The sequence below is a fragment of the Phalacrocorax aristotelis genome, chromosome Z (genome assembly GCF_949628215.1).
Source record: "Phalacrocorax aristotelis chromosome Z, bGulAri2.1, whole genome shotgun sequence".
In the NCBI taxonomy this organism is placed as follows: Eukaryota; Metazoa; Chordata; class Aves; order Suliformes; family Phalacrocoracidae; genus Phalacrocorax; species Phalacrocorax aristotelis.
This window is the reverse complement of record NC_134311.1, coordinates 70,829,174-70,846,223: the sequence shown is the minus strand read 5'-3', so window position 1 is coordinate 70,846,223 and position 17,050 is coordinate 70,829,174. Positions and strand designations below refer to the sequence as shown.

Below are 17,050 nucleotides of genomic sequence, written 5' to 3'. Positions count from 1 at the left end.
GGGGCGCCGGCTGCGATGGCGGCGGCGGCGGGGCTACTGGTGCGGCAGTACGAGGGGGCGGCGCGGGGCCGTGGCGTGGCGGCGGCCGGCTGGCGCGTCTGCCTGGCGCACCGCTTCGAGGAGCCGCGGCAGCCCTACGGCGCCGCCGACCTGCCGCTCCGCGACGTCCTGCGGCACATCGGCCTCGCCCTGCGGTACGGGGAGCGGGGGGCGGGGGGGAGCGGGGACACGCCGCGGGGGCGCGGGAAGGGTGTCCGTGGGGCGTGAGAGCGCCGCGCTTGGGCCCGTGCGTGCTGCGGGCGGCTGCCCCCCTTCCCCCCGCCGGAGGAGGCGCCGGCGGTGCTCCGCTGCACGGAGGGCAGAGTTACGGCGGATCACGGAAGGCCCCGGGGCTGGAGGGAGCTGCTCTCCTCCCGGACCGAGGTGCCGGCACCCACCCGCCGACCCGCCTGCCTGCCTGCCTGGCGCCAGCACTGGGAACACCGGTGTAGACTTGCGGAAGCCGGTTAGGGGCAAGCACTTAACGCTCGGGCTCCCCAAAACCCAGGAGGAGCTGGAAGAGCATGGGGCATCGCTTTGGGGGGTGCTGTGTGTGGGGGACTGACCTCCAACTTCTGCTCCCGAGGCTTGCCGCTGGTGCTCGTCGCTGCCACATCTTCCCTGGCCCGTGCCGGGTGCTCGGCCCCTTGTGTGAGGCACCTCTTGGCAGGTGGAGATTAAACTCGAGGTTAATTGGGAGGATTTTTGAAACGCCGTGCACTACAGCAGGTTTGGGAATGGGTGCTTCTGCCGATTTTGCGTTTGGGGGGGGGCTAGAAGTAATGAGGAAAAACGCGTGTAGGAAATGACAGCGTTATTTTAACCTTTAAAACTGCTGCCCAGGTGCTGATGGTGTTTGTGTACTCATCAGGCTGGACGTTGAAACCCATGACAGTGTGATTTATTTCCTTGTGCTGGCTTTACATCTCCTGCCTCCATTTTCTGAGCCTTTTCCTGCTCGATGCCCTTGGACGTTACTGCAAAGCCTGATGAAGGGGCGGATAGTGGACTGCTTCAGGGTGCACAGCGTGCTGGTCTGACCTGAGACATCTCTGGCATGAGCCTGGGCACCAGGGAAGGGAGAGCGTGGGTCATGTCTGGGAGATAAAGGCTGCTGGAAAAGCTGCCGCAGCAGGTTGGGGCTGAGCTGAGCGCGTGGTAAAGCGTGTAGTTCTGGCAGGGTGAGGTGATCACCACCGTGCCAGCTCAGGGAGGCTGCTCCTGGCCTGTTCTCATTGGGGTCTTGGAATGGAGGTGGTTTGCATCATTCCTAGAAAGAGGTTTTAAGGGCTTTTCAGCAAGAATCTAATAGTCAAACAACTGCATCTTCCCCCGTACAAATTTTGGAGGTAACAAAATAGTTGTGCAGGGCAAAGCTTCATTGCAGGGAGACTCCAGCATAGAGAGCAGGGGAGAGGAAGGGCCAGAGCAGTGAGAAATGCCTGCTTGGGTTTCAATTAAAACCTGAGGACAGTGGTGTTGGCTGGAGAAGGGCAGCTAATGCAGGGATATGAGGATGTGTGGGAGGCTGCATGCTCGTGGCATTGGTTGGCACCCACATACCTGCCCAGTGGATGCAGCCAGCTGATGGAAGCCTGGGTGCTGGTGCTGCAAGAGGAGCCTAGAGCCCTGTCCCGTGGCACAGCCTATGAATCTGAACCTCTGGAGCCCTGCAGGTTGGCGTGTCCTCTCCCAAATGACCCATGATGAGCAGCAGCCTCTCTCTTAGGGGCACCTGTGCCAGGGGTGCTCTCAGAAACTGTCATGGCTTGGTGCATCAAGTGCAAAGTCACCTGGCGCAGGTGCTTGTACCTCCCAAGGTGGCTGGGAGCACCTTGGGGTTACTGCACATCTTGGGCCGAGGAAGTCTATGACCTGCAGAGGAGTCCACTGCGTCCTGGGTTGACGTGGTGTTGTGCTGAGTTAAACCTCTGGCTGATAGGTGTCCTCTCCTGCAGTGCCCGCCCCTGCTGCAGGTGGCATGGCCAGGGGTGTTGACAGCCCTGGGGTGGGATTTTTGTTAATTGGGGCTCATCGGGATAACTCTTTCTTGGGGACACCTGCAGCTGCGGTGGGTGGTGGGGCTGGTGGGGCAGAAGAAGAGGTCCAGGCAGGGTAGGCAGGTTTCCACAGAGGTGGCTGGTGTGCCCCGGAAGGGGGTCACAGCATGGATCGGGAGTGGCTGGGTGATGTCTGGACAGGTTTTAATTGTGCTGCCAGTTCTAAGTGAAAGAAATGTCCTCTGGCCCTGGCAGGGCTTTTGGTGCTGAAGAACACACAGACTTTCTCCTGGTTATTCTGAAGCCCTGGGAGAGCTGTTAATAGCCAGCAACTGGGCATCAGCCACCTTCTCTTGGCCTGCACCATGTGGGGAGAAGCTGGCAGGGGAAGAGTTTGCTACTGAGATGGCAAAACAGCTTGGGCATTGGCCAGCTGTAAATCCCAAACCTCTTTCACTGCATGCTCCTGAAAAAAAAAAAAAAAAGCTTTTTGAAATCCCTCTGTCACCTCTTTTCCAAGGAGCCGGATGCATTGCTGTGCTGTGCCGCAGCTGCTCTGCCTGGGCACCTTATTTCCCATTGCCAGAAACCTGCTGGGGAAGCAGCTGGGTTGGTTCCCTGATGCAGGGTTAAAAGAAAAATTCCTTGAGAGAGACAGCACGCTGCCAAAACCTTGCCTTGGCAGTGTTAAGCCAGGTCTGTCTCAGCTGGGAGAAGAGCAGTTGCAGCAGATGTAGCTCCAAGATAGCAGCAGGCCCTGATTCAGGGCGGTTGTACAGGGCAGGCTGGTTCTTGTGGTGCCCTGGACATCTGCAGGCAAAATATCCTTAAACAGTCAAACATGAAAGCGAGTACATAGGAGTGGAGAGCAGGCTGCAATCAGGTCCTGTGAGACTGCAACCTGGAAAATCTGACCCCGAGAGGGAATTGGGGACCTTAGACATTGGTGAGTAAAGGTGAATGTCCAGTGACCATGCAGCTGAAAAGGCAAGTATGAGGTCTTTTTTTGCTGGGGAAGAGTGTGTAGGAGCTGGTGGTGTTGTGGAACAGCCTCTCACCCTTGCAGCTCCCGCCCCTGTGAAGCTGGGGATATGTGCCCCCAGGGATTAGTGCTCCCCCATTGGCCATCGCCTGGGCTCTGCATCCCACGAGCCATCCGAGCAGGATAGTCTGTGCTCCCAGCTGGGGTGGCTTTCTCCTTCCAGCAGTACGGCATCGGTGCCTGCAGGTAGCTCAGGGATGTTCCCCACCATGGGAGCTCCTGTGCCTCTGCTGCCCACCTGGCATCCAGGGCTGTGGAGCTGCTGGTTGGGTCTTGCCTGTCTATTTGATGGGGATGGTCCAGCAGCTTCTTCTGGTCTGGTAGCTGTTTTCTGTGTGGTAATTGTCTCTGTATGGAAGACCTAACTTGGGGCGGTTTATTAGCAAAAGCCAGTCCTTTACGAGTGCTGACTCAGAGCCCAGCCCTGCTTCTCTTGCCCGGAGTGGTGCTGGCACACCCAGCTGCAGGTGTGCCCCTGTTTGGGTGTCTCGATTCCCAGGCCTTTGGGTGAGAAATTATCTGATGGGTAATTCTGGCTGCGCAGCTGGCATGCAAGTGGAGGTGAGTCCTGGGATCCTGCCAGCTGCAGACAGCGAGGATCACCTCCTTCAGGGCAAGGCTGCCCCATGCCATCTGCCCTGGGGGATGTGGCACTGCAATCACAGAATGGTAGGTGTTGGAAGGGACCTTTGGAGATCAACTCATCCAACCCCTCTACTTGAGCAGGTACATCTAGAGCAGGGGGCACAGGACTGTGTCAGGTGGGTTTTGAATGACTTCACAACCTCTCTTGGGCAGCCTGTTCCACTGCTCTGTCACCCTCACAGGAAAGAAGTTTTTTCTCACGTTCAGGTGGAAGTTCCTGTGCCAGTTTGTGCCTGTTGCCTCATGTCCTGTCATTGTGCACCACTGGAAAGAGTCTGGCCCCATCTTTGTTTGACGCCCACCCTTTAGATATTTATAAGCATTGATAAGTTTCCCCCTCAGTTTTCTCCAGGCTGAACAACCCCAGGTCTCTCAGCCTTTCCTCATAAGAGAGACGCTCCACTCCCCTGATCATCTTGGTAGCTCTCTGCTGGACTCTTCTCCAGTAGTTCCCTGTCTTGAAATGGGGACCCCAAAACTGGACACAGTACTCCAAATGTGGTCTCACTAGGGCAGAGTAGAGGGGCCAGATAACCTCCCTCGACCTGCTGGCCACTCTCCTTTTAATGCACCCCAGGTTACCCTTGGCCTCCTTGGCCACAAGGGCACAGTGCTGGCTCAGGGTCACCTTGCTGCCCACCAGCACTCCCAGGGCCTTCTCAGTGGTGCCACTTTCCAGCAGGTCACCCCCAACCTCTACTAGTGCATGGGGTTGTTCCTTCCCAGGTGCAGGACCTTGCACTTGCTTTTGTGGAAACGTGGCAGGGCTGTGCATCACAGTGGGGACATGGAGGTGGAAGAGCAAGGCTCATGTCCCTGGCGCAGATTACGACTTCCCTGGGCTTGTGCCTCCACTCTCAGACCTTCCGCCTTAGCAGGACATGCAGGCATGAAGGTGGTGGTGGTGGCTATCCTTGTGTGTATTTCCACTTCTCTGTGGGCATCTGGGAAAGTCTCCTGCCCATGCACAAGCTGGGAGCCCTGCTTTTGGGTATTGGAGCACTCTGTTCTTGTGCTGTTTCCTTGTGCTGCGTATGGATGGCAGGGGCTGCCACCCCACCCTGTGCCCTTGCACACAGGTTCCTGTTGTATGTCGCTACAAGAGGGGCAGCTGCAACGTGTTCTGGCCATGTCATGGCCAGTGACACCTGCTCCTGTTGTCTTTCATACCCCTCTTTCTCTTGCAGATACTTCAGGTGGTGGTACAAGAAGACCCGCATAGAGAAGAAATCTGCCTTCATTGACCTCTTGTGTGCTGTTCCTCTGCAGCAGATCTATGGTCAGCCTCCAGTCTGGGCGCTGGGGTGGTGCAATGCCCAGTGGGCTGGGATTCACATGGGGCCATCAAGGTGCTAGAGGCAGGGAGGGGGTCAAAAAGATTCTGGGGTGTGTCAGTGGTGAGGGGCCCCGGAGCTGCACTGGGGGTGTCCTTGGGCCAGATGCCACCACAGGGAGGAACGGCATTCCTAATTTCGGTGTCTTTGCCAGGGTGCCCGCTGGGCGGGATCGGGGGAGGCACCATCACCCGTGGCTGGAGGGGCGAGTTTTGCCGCTGGCAGCTGAACCCTGGCATTTATCACTATGAAACAGTCATTGCTGACCAGGTAGGTGCAGCAGGGTCTGCAAGGGGGGCAGGCGGCACTGAAGCAGCCTGGGCAGTTGGTGCCTCTGCTCTTGGGCTCATCTCATCCCCTCCATGTGCTCCTCTCCTCTCCAGTTCACGGTGTGCCTGCGTTGCAAGGGGCAGACAGTTTACCAGCAGGTCCTGTCCGTGGAGAGACCCAGCACTCTGCAGGGCTGGAACTGGGGCTACTGTGGCCACTATGCCTTCTACCATGCCCTGTACCCCCGTGCCTGGATGGTCTACGACCTCCCAGGGCAAAACGTGGTGCTCACTTGCCGCCAGGTCTCTCCTGTCATCCCCCATGATTATAAGGTAAGGAGGTGGTGGCCCTGTGCTCGTTGCAGCCTGTCCCATGGGAGCGCTGGGCTGCACTGTGCTGCAGCAACGTGCCTTGTATAGAGCAGGTTGGCAGGGATTTGGCAGAGCTGCCTGTGTAGCTGGGGGGAGAGGATTGGCACAGCGGAGGTGGGGCTGCCGATGAGATGCTCCCAGGATGGGCCCTTGGCTGGCTGAGCTCGGTGCATTCCGTTTGGGTAGCAGAGGCTGGGAGCTGGTGAGTTTTTGACCCCTGAGCGTTACCCATGTGTCTGGGGATGCTGCAGTAGAGGAGTTCCTTGTCCCTCCTGCCCAGCTCAGCATCGCCTGAAGACAGCCAGGTTTGTCACCTTGTTAATATTCTTTCCCAGCCTGGTCTCTTCTGTCCTAAGACTGTCCCTGCTGCTAGGTGTGTTGCAGCAGGACCCTGGAAGGCTTTGCCACTCCTGGGGCAGTTGGTGCTGGAAGGGTTATCCCTTTCTTCCTTGTGCTTAGGCACAACAGCTCTGACGGCTGCTCCTTTCCTCTCTGACCTGTGCTTTGACTTTTTGCACTGCTTGCTCCCTGCCTTTGGTTTTGTCCTGTGGTCGTCCCAGCTCCCGTCCACCTGGAATGACAGGTCCAGAGCTGTTGCCTTACTGCCTGGAAGATCTGGCAGTAGTGTTTTGAGAAACCCTCACCCTGTACTTCAGGGTTGGTTGGTCAGCTGGGTGTTCCTCAGAGTGTTTTAGCTGGCTTTTGCCTGCCATCCCCAAAGGAAGAGCCGCCTATTAGCTGGGCTATCCTGGCTGGGCTTTCCCAACATTTCCCCATGACTCCACTCAGCAATGCTCCCAGGCAGGAGGAACCCCTGCAGCAATGCGGAAGCTCAGGACAGCAGCAAGGGATGCCTTGCTGCTCCTGCATGCCGCTCCTCCTTGCTCCCAGCCCTGGGCGAGGGTGGCAGGCTGCACTGCTGACATGCCTGACCTTCCGCTTACCCCAGCAAAGCACGTGAGCCTGTATCAACCTGTTGAGAAGATGGGTGGTGAGACACCCGTCTGAGCCTTAAACGGTGTTTTCCATCTGTGTATTGCCTGGTGTGGGGTTTGCTAGCCTAGGGCTTATGATCTGAATTCTGTATTGCCTGCTGTTGAAATTCATCTGCTCCTGCTGCTGCTCCTCATCTTAGTGACAGACTCTGAGACTGAGTTGTTCCTGGTGCTCTTGTTCCTGCTGCCTCCTGCACGGTCTCCCCAGCAGTGGGAAAAGTGATGCTCCAACAGCTAACCATAGAGCACAAGCCCTATACGCAGCATTGTCTGTCTCTGCCAGGACTCCAGCCTGCCTGTAGGAGTGTTCATCTGGGAGGTGGAGAATGGGAGAGATGAGGATGTGGATGTCTCCATCATGTTCAGCCTGCAGAATGGCACAGGAACAAAGGAGGACAGGAGTGGAGGGCACTGGAATGAGCCGTTTGTCTTTGAGAAGGAGGGTGAGCGGGTTGCTGGAGTCCTGCTGCACCACTGCACACGTGTGAACCCCTTCACCCTTGCCATCTCTGCCCGGGAGAAGGTAAAGGGCTGGCACTGGTGTGGCTCCTGGTGGGGGAGTTATACAGCCCTGTTGAATGGTGGGGTGCTGCTTCCAGGCAGCTGGTAAAGGATGGGTGTGTGATGGGTTGGGGCCAGCACTGGTCCTCAGCACTTGCCTGGTTGCTGGAGCAGGAGTGGGGACATGACTTCCCCGAGGGCACCCTCTTTAGGGGTGGGTGCCAGGAGAGAAGCTATGGGTGAAGTTTTCGTGATGGTAAGTTTGCAGTCAGCGTTGCTGGGCAGCATGTGTGGAGTGAGCTTGGGGTCCCAGAGTTGCTATGGGGGGGCCTGCCAGTCCCTGATGGTGCTTTTCCCTTCCCCAGGCTGGCACGGGAGTCACCCACCTCACGACGTTCAGTCCCACGGGATCAGGTAGAGAGGTGTGGCATGACCTCCTGCAGGACGGCAGGCTGGATTCCCCCACTGGTGAGTCCCTCCATCCTCCCTGTGATGTGCAGAGGGGGAGCAGGGTTAACGGGTGACCATGCTGGTCACGGGGCACAGGGCACCCAAGCAAAGGCAGGTTTCCCTTCTTCCAGCCACCTCAGTGCCATCACAGAAAGCTCTCGGGAATGCTGTGGCTTGTTCCCAGTGTTAGGCTGTAGCAGAGTTTCCCATTGCTTGTCATGCTGTCCTTGTGGTTCTCCAAAAACTGTTTGCATCACTTTGGGGCTCTTCTTGACTATATTAATTGCTCATGTCAGTGTCTTGTTAGTATGTGTAGGGTTGCACACAGAGTTGAGATTTCTGCTGAGTAGCCAGGGTGATGCCCAGCCACCTTCCCTGAGTTCCTATTGCCAGATCTGCAAGCTGGGCACCCTCAGATTTGTTCTAGCTGGTGTTTAGCAGTTTTTGAGGTTTGGTGCTGCCATCACTTGTCGTCCTCTTGTTACTACACCGCTTCCCTGAAAGTCTCTGGTATTCCTGTGATACTTCTGCATCATCCTCAGTTGCCGGCTCGACTGGCAGAAGCCTTGAAGCAGGGTGGCGTCTCCCAGCCCTTGCTGATAACCTCTTATTGCGATAAAAGGTGACTATTTGCCTAATGTCTCTGCCAGCTTTTGAACAAGGATGATGCTGACAAACTAGTGATGCTGGCACTGGGCCTTTGCAGGATTTCTTGAAGCTTAAATTATGTAAATAAAGCATTTACGTAAATATTTCAGGAAAACTATGTTTCCCATGCTAGATGCACTCAGAGCTCTCCAGGCTATTGGGATGTGGTTTTCCTTTGTGCATGCCAGGCATTATCATAGCAGGATCTGTGCTTCTGTTAAAATTGTTGGTTTAATGAGTTTACCTGGTGCACATGTTGGAGCCAGCATATAATTAGCCAGCTACCTCAGGGCTTTTCTTAAATATGGACACAGTTCAAGCACCCTGCTAAAAGCTGGAAACGATGACTGTCACTAGAAAGTCAGTGTCTCTGCAGTGCAGTGCAGTTACAAAGTCATGGGGTGCTCTGTCCCTTCTACTCATGCCTGGTGGCTTTTCCTGCCTGATTTGTTCATCTGCTTTGATGACTTATTTTTAACCCCTCCACCCATGGCAGGTATTTTTTTCCTGCTTGCAAAAAGCACGTGTGGTAATGTCATCCCTTAACACCCCAGGGATGTAGCCTCCACATTACAAGGGGCCCAGGCCATCCCACATAGTCTTATCCTCCTTGGGGTGCATGAGAGCATCAGTCACCCCCTCATACGGCTTTCTTGGTCACTTGTGAATATTTTATTTTTCACCCCCTGGCAGGTAAAAGCAGCCCGACAGAGAAGGGGGAGGTGACTGCAGCAGCGGTGTGTGCCAGCTGCAGGGTTCCCGCCCGGGGTCACAGGACACTGGAGCTGGCCCTGGCCTGGGATATGCCCTGTGTTCACTTTGGCTCCAAGGAGAAGCTGCACCTCAGGTGGGTGAGTTGTCTCCTGTGGGGCTTGGCTTATGTCCCTGAAGCCAGCTTCTCCCTACCTCTGGGCTTGAGTGCTACCTGGGTATCCTTGTGCCACCTACTCACTATGACTGCGGCTCTGCCAGCTCATGGAGGGGACCCTCTCCCCAGCACCCCTGTGCTAGCAGTCACATCATTCTGGTGTTCATTATAGTCCAGCCCCTCTCCCATGGCCAGGTGGGCTTCCCAGCCTGAGCCTGCAGCATAGTGACCAACCCCCTGTTTGGCAGGCGGTACACCCGGTTTTTTGGCAGCGGAGGCGATGCTGCTCCTGCCCTGTCGCATTATGCTCTGACACACTACGAGGAGTGGGAGAGGAAGATCGAAGCATGGCAGAAGCCCATCCTAGAGAACAGGTAGGGTAGACGGTAGGCTCCTGGGGCTGGTCAGAGCAGGGTCATCACCACCTCAGCCACTGTGGTTGACTTTTCCTCTTGCCCGCAGTGAGCTGCCTTCCTGGTACAAGTCGGCCCTCTTCAATGAGCTGTACTTCGTGACGGACGGGGGGACCATCTGGGTGGAGCTGCCCCCGGACTGCCACGCAGAGGACCTGCAGGGGCCGGCGGGGGCTGGCCTCTCCCACCTCCTCCCTGTCCTGCGGGAGTACGGAAGGTTTGCTTATTTGGAAGGTAACTTGCAGGGACGTGATGGATGGTCCCAATTCAACCCCTGCCTGTTGCTGTCACCAGGTGTTTTTAACCTGCCATGGGAATGTTTTTCACACACCGATGGGTCGGGAGCAGTGCTGTTCCCAGAAAAACCCCTTGCAGGACTAAGCCTTGTAGAATATGGCATGAAGTCTTCTCCAGACCCCTGGGTGTTTATATCTAGAGAATGAAAACGACTTCAAATGGGAGCCCCTGCCTGTGTTGGGAAAGAGCCCACCCTCCTGGGCCACATGGGAAGGAGGACCTGCCCCTCCTTTTCCCTCCGTGTGGCAGGTCTCCCATCCCTCACAGTCTCCCTGGTCCTTTCAGGCCAGGAGTACCGGATGTACAATACCTACGATGTCCACTTCTACGCCTCCTTTGCTCTCGTCATGCTGTGGCCCAAGCTACAGATCAGCCTGCAGTATGACATTGGTGAGTGACCTACAAGACCCTGGCCTGATGCCTGCTGACATCTTCACCTAGGGAAGAGTTGGAGGATTTGGGACAGTGTCTGCCACAGAAATCTGTGCCGTGGAGCCAGCAACCCCCTTCAGCTCCTTTGCTGGGCTCAGGACTTGCAACCCCCCCAACATTGCTGCCTCTCAGCCTCTCTGCTCAGCACTGGGATGCTGAGCAGTTCTGGGGGTGCACAGCTGGCTGTGCCTACCCTGGGGGGAGTCCCTGGTCTTACCAGCTCTCTCTGTGCCCCTTGCAGAGGAGAAGCATGGAGCTGTTTGCAGACCCTGATGCTTTGGGTGGGCTTGGAGGCTTGCTTGGTGGTGGCCCAACCAGCAGTGGAGCACAGCCCTTTGCTGGGCTGTGGGAGGGCTGAGCCCACTGGGGTTTCCTCCCAGTCCTGAGTGTTGCCACCACCTTGCTTAAGGAGGTGGTGACAGCTGCATGTTCCCTGCTGAGGGGAGACTGGGAGCAGCGGTAGTGTCCCCTCAGCCCTTTGCAGAGGGCTTTTTGATCTTGGGACCCCCAAAGGGCAGCTTGGCATGCTGGTGCCAGTGGCCCTGCCTGTGGTTGGAGCTTGCTGCTGCAGTGCCTGCTGCCTTTCTAATGTCTCTTGCTCTGTATCCTCTTCAGCTGTCACGGTGGTGAACGAGGATGTTCAGTGCCGGCAGTACTTGATGTGTGGTCAGACAGCTCAGGTGAAGCTGAAGAACGTGGTGCCACATGACATTGGGGACCCAGGTGAGGGGTCTGGCTGGGCCTGCTGGGGGCAGAGGGGATGCAGGGCTGCTCACACAACCTTCTTAGGGTAGTTACCTCTTTCACACAGCTTGGGAGTTATGGTGCATGGAATACATGGTTTGTTTTCTGGGAATAAAAGCTTGGATTGTTTGGGGTGGTGATAAAGGGCATGTTGCATTGAGCTTTACAGGGGAGGCAGAGGGAAGCTGAGTAGTAGCAGGAAGGCTACTCTTGATAAAGATGGTGCAGGGTGCAACATGTTATTTTAGCACTGTTTGATCACAGCACCCTTGGGACCTTGCTCCCAAGGTAGGAGAGGGGATGATCATTGCTTGCTGCCCTGCTGCATCTGCTCTGTCTTTGCATAGCTGACGAGCCATGGCAGCATGTCAATGCCTACCTGATGCACGACACAGCTGACTGGAAGGACCTCAACCTGAAGTTTGTGCTGCAGGTGTACCGCGACTACTACCTGACACATGACTCCCTGTACTTGCAGGACATGTGGCCAGTCTGCCAGGTACTGGGAGATCAGACCATGGGGCATCCCTGCTTCTCACTTTCCTTGGGAGCCATGTGACATCCCAAGAGGATGGATGTTCCCAAGCAGAGTGTGAGGGGCAGACAGGATGCAGGGGCTCTGTGACCATCTCCTGCTTCTTCTGCAGGCTGTGATGGAGTCAGAGATGAAGTTCGATACAGATAACGATGGACTCATTGAAAATGGTGGCTTTGCTGACCAGACATATGATGCCTGGGTGGTAAATGGAGCCAGGTGAGCAAAAGAGGTTGGCGATGGGGAGTGTGGGGTGGGGAGGTAGCTCGGAGCTGGGAACATGGTCCCCATCTCTTGTGGAAGCTCCATGCAACCTGTGGGGTGTCCCATGTTGCTGACGCTGCTCTCCTTTTGCTCTGGCAGCGCGTACTGTGGTGGGCTGTGGCTGGCAGCTGTCTGCATGATGTGCAAGATGGCAGAGGTGCTTGGGGATGCCAAGACACAGCAGAAATACACGGACATCCTGAGCAAGGGCAAGGAAGCATTTGAGAGGATGCTCTGGAACGGTGGGTGCTCACCAGTGAGGAACCACACTCGGCTGGCCGTATGTCTTTGGGAGGGTCATGGGGCCTTGCAGGGGATGGGGGAAGGAGCGGAGATGCCACCCCTCCAAGCAGAGGGTAAGGAGCAGGTATCAGGGAGGAAACAGAAAAGGTGTGGTTGTTTAGGAAATGAAAGAGAAGAGCTTTCTGGAAAAAGCTGCCCTGCTTCTGTCTCATGAGGTGGAGTGTAGGGACAGCGTGTGTGAGCTGGGGTCGTAAACCGTGGATTTAAAACTGTTTTCTACCTTCTTTTTCTAGGAAAATACTACAACTATGACAGCAGTGGGAGCGACACCTCCAGCAGCATCATGTCAGACCAGTGTGCTGGGCAGTGGTTTCTCGGGGCTTGTGGTCTCGACCAAGGGGAGTTTGAGGTAAGAGAAGGGACAGCCTGGTGCAGGGTGGGTGAGATGGGACTTGTGCCTGGAGGAGAGCAGCAGGGCTGGCACATGGTGTGTGATAAGCATTATGGACTCATGAAGGAGCTCCAGCCTGCTCCCCTGGAGGCTGTTGGATGCACATTAGTGTAACCTGCCTTAAACCAAAATCTGCTCATGGAGAGACCATGTAGCAGGGGTGTGTAACTGTGGTCAGCTCTGGCACACTTGGAGGAAGGTCCCACTGGGGTTTGCTCTCGGCAAGGCAGAGTTTGTTTAAAAACAGGAGAAAAAAAGTGTATGAAACTTTCCACGTGTTATTTGCTGCCCATTTTAAAGTCCTAACTGAATATCCAAGGGAACTAAGGCTTATTGGTGTCCCTAAAGTCTGTTGCTCTTTAGTTGCGAGAGAAGAATTGGTTGAAGACTCCTCTTGTCTCATGGGATGGTAAGAGCATCTGTTGGTGGTGCAATACCTAGAACAGAACTGAGAAGCAGAGAGCCATTGTATGGATTAATTATGACCCATAGACAGTTGTCAGGCCAGAGCTCCCTGTGGTGGTGTTGGACAGGCAAGCGCTTTGGGTGACTGAAGGAAGAAATTACTTTTGGGTGTGTGAGAGTGATGGAACAATTCACTGTCTGTTGGTAGCAGAGGGGAGCTTGAGGTGACCTTTCCTGGGAGCAGCTTGTGCTGAACGCTGTGGGATTGAATGAGAAACGTGTGCCTGGTTGTGCCCTCCTGCATTTATCCCAGTGTGGGTCCCTAGAGTGTGGGGACTGGGGCTGTGCCTGGGACTCCAAGCAGGATCTGGCCCAGACCTCATGCAGTAATACTCAAACGTCCCTTTTGGTGGGGAAAAACAATAAACCTGGTGCAGTCCAAAAATCTGGCTTGCCTTTCCATAGCTTTGGATTTTTGTTGCTGAAGGTGGCGCTCTTCTCTGCTGGCTGGTGAGCTTTGAGGTCCCTGGAGATGGGACTGGTGAACTTTTCTCTTCTGTTACTATAACAGTCAAGTTTTTTTTTTCCATGTATTTTGATCCCTTGCTGACTGGCAGCACTCCTGTTTGTAAGCTCATTAATGCACTCCTGCTGTAAGCACAGGTCACTAATGAAATACAAAGTAGGAAAAGCCTGTGACCTCAGTCCTGAAGAAACTGTGCCCTGAAACCTTCTGCCAGAGATGGCTGCTTCATGCCACCTCTCTGCTGACCCGTACTCCCTAATAGCACTTGGGCTTATTTGCAGAGCCACACCAGGAAAAATGACTGTGTCAGATGCTTGGCTTTAGTGTAGATAAAAGGGATCTGCTGCCTTTCCGTCAAGTCCATCAAAGCTGTCAGGTTGGGCTACCCAGCTTCCCTTGGCAAGCTCCCATCCAGTGTCATCACACTTCCCGCTTCCCCTGGCTCTGGTGGCACCGGACTGGCGAGAAGGGCCTGGCACGTCCCTGGGCTGTGCTGGTGAGCCATGAGCCACCTGGCTTTTCCCTTTCTTGCAAGTAGATGTCGTGGTTGCTCCATGACATCACTCCTGAGCTTGGTCACCCTGTAAAGTTCTTGTTACTGCTTTCTCACTGTTAGGTGGGTGTGGGATGGAGACAAGCCAGCCCTTGCCTTGCAACATTACTGAGTCTTGAGGTTTTCTTTTCTCACCGAGGCAATAACCTCTGCTGCACTGACACTTCCTAGTTTTATTGCCAATAATGAAAGCGGTGCAAAAGGTTTATTGACTTTCAGCTGTGCACAGGGGCTTTTCATCTTAATGCAGTGCTTGCTGCATTACTGCTCTGTTTTTTGTTTGGCTGGCAGGTATTTTTGCGCTCAGGTTTGGTCAGGTGGTGTTTTTTTTGGGTTGTTTTTCTGTATGTGGTGTTTCTGTTTTTCTTTCTTTCTTGGCAAGAGCTTACTCAGTGTGATACAACAGTCTGTTCTCATAACTGTTTTGAGCTCTTGGCCTTGGTTTGTTCAACAACTTGTTTTTCCCCTTATCGTAAGGGGAAAGTTTTTAATTCCTCCTGATAATCTTCTGAAATGGCTGTTTATTCAGTGAGCGCTATTGACCTTGTCCGAGTCCTTAACTTCCATCTAAGCTAAAAGTTTTAAATCTCTCTTACCAGTCGCAGAAAACCATCAGGAGCTTCATGCATTTCAGCTACCTCTTCATTCCCAGGCTGCCCCTTCTCTTACCTCAGACTCCCCTTGGTCCCGGCTACAAATTCTTGCATCACCACCCAATTAGAGAATTGGAAGGATTAAAGTCCTTTTGAAATCACTCAAAACTAATCCCTGTTTCTGTTTTTCCCCTGAGTTGATTCATTTTATTTTTTTCTCCAAAATTTCCCAGCATTTACCCAAATAAATCTACTGGTATCCACAACATTCAGTTTGCAGCTGCAAGATGTGTTCTGATGTCATAAGACCGGCTTTGCTGTAATCATTCCCTCTGCCAGGACCTCCACCCTCACTGATCACAGACCATGCTCTGGGTGCCTCTGGCCAGTATCCCATTCCTTGTAGGCATTACAATGCCTCTTGTAGCTGGTGCAGAGGAGCTGAGAGAACAGCACGGTGGTTTTACCAGGAGAAAGTCTGGGCTTCAAATAGTTTTTAGCCTGGGGAGCAACCAGTGGTGAACATAAACCAAGATGAGGATGGTGTGGTTGGCCAGGTCTCCAAAATGAACTCCCCAGAGATGTGGAGGGGTCTGGCCAGTGACTGAAGGCGAGAGGCTGTTCGTGGAGACATGCTAGCTGGATGAGCTATCAGCCTCCCTAGGAGGAAAGTGGAATAACATTCAGCATCTCTTCTGTTGAGCAACTGCTTTTTTGTTGTTGTTCTGTTTTGTCTTTTTGGGGAAGAAGGCGCTTTCACTTCTTCCTGTTAATCTTCCTGAGGTGGCTGTTTACGTAGCAAGCAGCACTGGCCTCTTTCTAAAGGAAAACTTAACCCTGCTCCCTGGAGACCTGAGGACCCTGCATGAGCGCTGAGGCCAAAGCCCCCTCTTTCTCTCTCTCTGTGCAGGTCTTCCCCAAGAGTCACATTGTTAGTGCGCTCAAGACCATCTTTGAGAAGAATGTCATGAGCTTTGCTGGTGGCACCATGGGAGCAGTGAATGGCATGAGACCCGATGGGGTGCCTGACACCTCCAGCGTGCAGTCCAATGAGGTCTGGATTGGCGTGGTCTATGCCTTGGCTGCCACCATGATCCAGGAGGTAAGTGGTGATGCTGCACCCCTTGGCACATGCCGTCTCCTAGCACTGTGGGTGAGCTGATTGTCGTCTTCCCTTCGTTGTAGGGGCTGGTGGAGGAAGGCTTTCATACAGCGGAGGGCTGCTACCGGACAGTTTGGGAACGGCTGGGCATGGCTTTCCAGACACCAGAGGCCTACCGGGAGAAGAGAGTCTACCGCTCGCTGGCTTACATGCGGCCCCTTAGCATCTGGAGCATGCAGCTGGCCCTGGAGCGCAGAGCTGGCTGGGCACCAGCACCCATGCAGCCACCTCAGGTCCCCATCCACCCTTGAGCCTGGTGGCACTGAGCAGGGCAGCGGGTGCACGGGGTGCTGGGGGGGGTCTCAGCTGGTGGGGAGGGAGCCTTCCCTCCCCCTCTTCGATAATACTCGCATTGCTGTTTTCCTTCCCTACCTCCACAACATGCCCTTCATCTCAGAGGGCTCCCAGCCACCGATGCTGAGCACCATGTGGGACCAGAGGTGCGGGTGATGTCTCCTCAGAGAGGGAGGGATAAGGAGGCATGGCTGGAGCCTGTGCTTCCCCTTCCCCATCACTCAGGGCTCTGACAGCCTGCAGGACCTCCAGCCATCTTCCACCAGAGCTGGTACCTTGCCTGGGAGCACAGGAGACCTCTCCCGCAGTCAGCGGGATGGGTAAGGTGGGAGCTGGCCTGCAGGGTAAAAAAAAAAGTGTGGGTGTATGTGTGTGTGAGGACAGTGGACTGGTGCACGCAGGCACATGGATGCTGTAGTTGTCCCTCTGTTGTGTGGCACTGCATACACAGACTGGCTCTGACCCAAGGCACCAGCCTCAGGAGAGCCTGTGGCAGACACAATCCCCAGGGGAGCCCTGGCTCCCCAGCCCGTGACAATCTGAGCCCAAGCAGCATGTCCTGGTCTGGTACCGTGGCACCCCTCCCTGCTGGTGCCGGGGGTGGGCAGCAGAGCATGTTTTAGAGGATGAATCATTTTAAGTTCTTAATAAATTTGTCTAGCTGTCTCTCTTTCTTGTGTGTCTTCTGTGCCACAGGGGCAAGCTGGGCAGGGAGGTGCTGTTGTTCCCCTTTTTCTTCCTGGGCTGGGGATGCAGCAGGGGCAAGATCTAATTGCAGGCTGGCTGGCTTTTGTGGCATTTTGCTAATGGGAATATTTGATGGCAGGAGCGACCTGCCCCTTGATCTCTCCTCTCCTCTCCTGCCTGTAAGGTGTTAGGCTCCTTGCCGTACAACATTCCTCCTGAAAATACCTCTGTGGGGCACATTGGTGCCAAATCATGTCCCCTCCCACCCAGGGCTGGGTGCCTTGTTTG

At 54.9% G+C, this 17,050-nt stretch overlaps 1 protein-coding gene across 3 annotated transcripts; it reads left to right on the top strand.

The window, feature by feature from the left end:
- Nucleotides 1–16,741, top strand: GBA2 (glucosylceramidase beta 2). 3 transcript variants are annotated; one of them, XM_075079851.1, is made up of 17 exons: nucleotides 1–194; nucleotides 4,914–5,005; nucleotides 5,215–5,330; nucleotides 5,444–5,662; nucleotides 6,980–7,219; nucleotides 7,563–7,665; nucleotides 8,989–9,142; nucleotides 9,412–9,537; nucleotides 9,626–9,810; nucleotides 10,159–10,263; nucleotides 10,921–11,028; nucleotides 11,397–11,548; nucleotides 11,697–11,803; nucleotides 11,948–12,090; nucleotides 12,385–12,500; nucleotides 15,530–15,721; nucleotides 15,805–16,741. In XM_075079851.1, the coding sequence occupies exons 1-17, from the start codon at nucleotides 16–18 to the stop codon at nucleotides 16,030–16,032; spliced, it is 2,565 nt and encodes an 854-aa protein (XP_074935952.1). In that variant the 5' UTR covers nucleotides 1–15; the 3' UTR covers nucleotides 16,033–16,741. The 3 variants fall into 3 exon arrangements, with proteins under 3 accessions (XP_074935952.1, XP_074935953.1, XP_074935955.1); XM_075079852.1 differs by lacking the exon at nucleotides 1–194 and adding an exon at nucleotides 469–709; XM_075079854.1 differs by lacking the exon at nucleotides 1–194 and having other exon boundaries at nucleotides 4,299–5,005.
- Nucleotides 16,742–17,050: the final 309 nt, after the last annotated feature.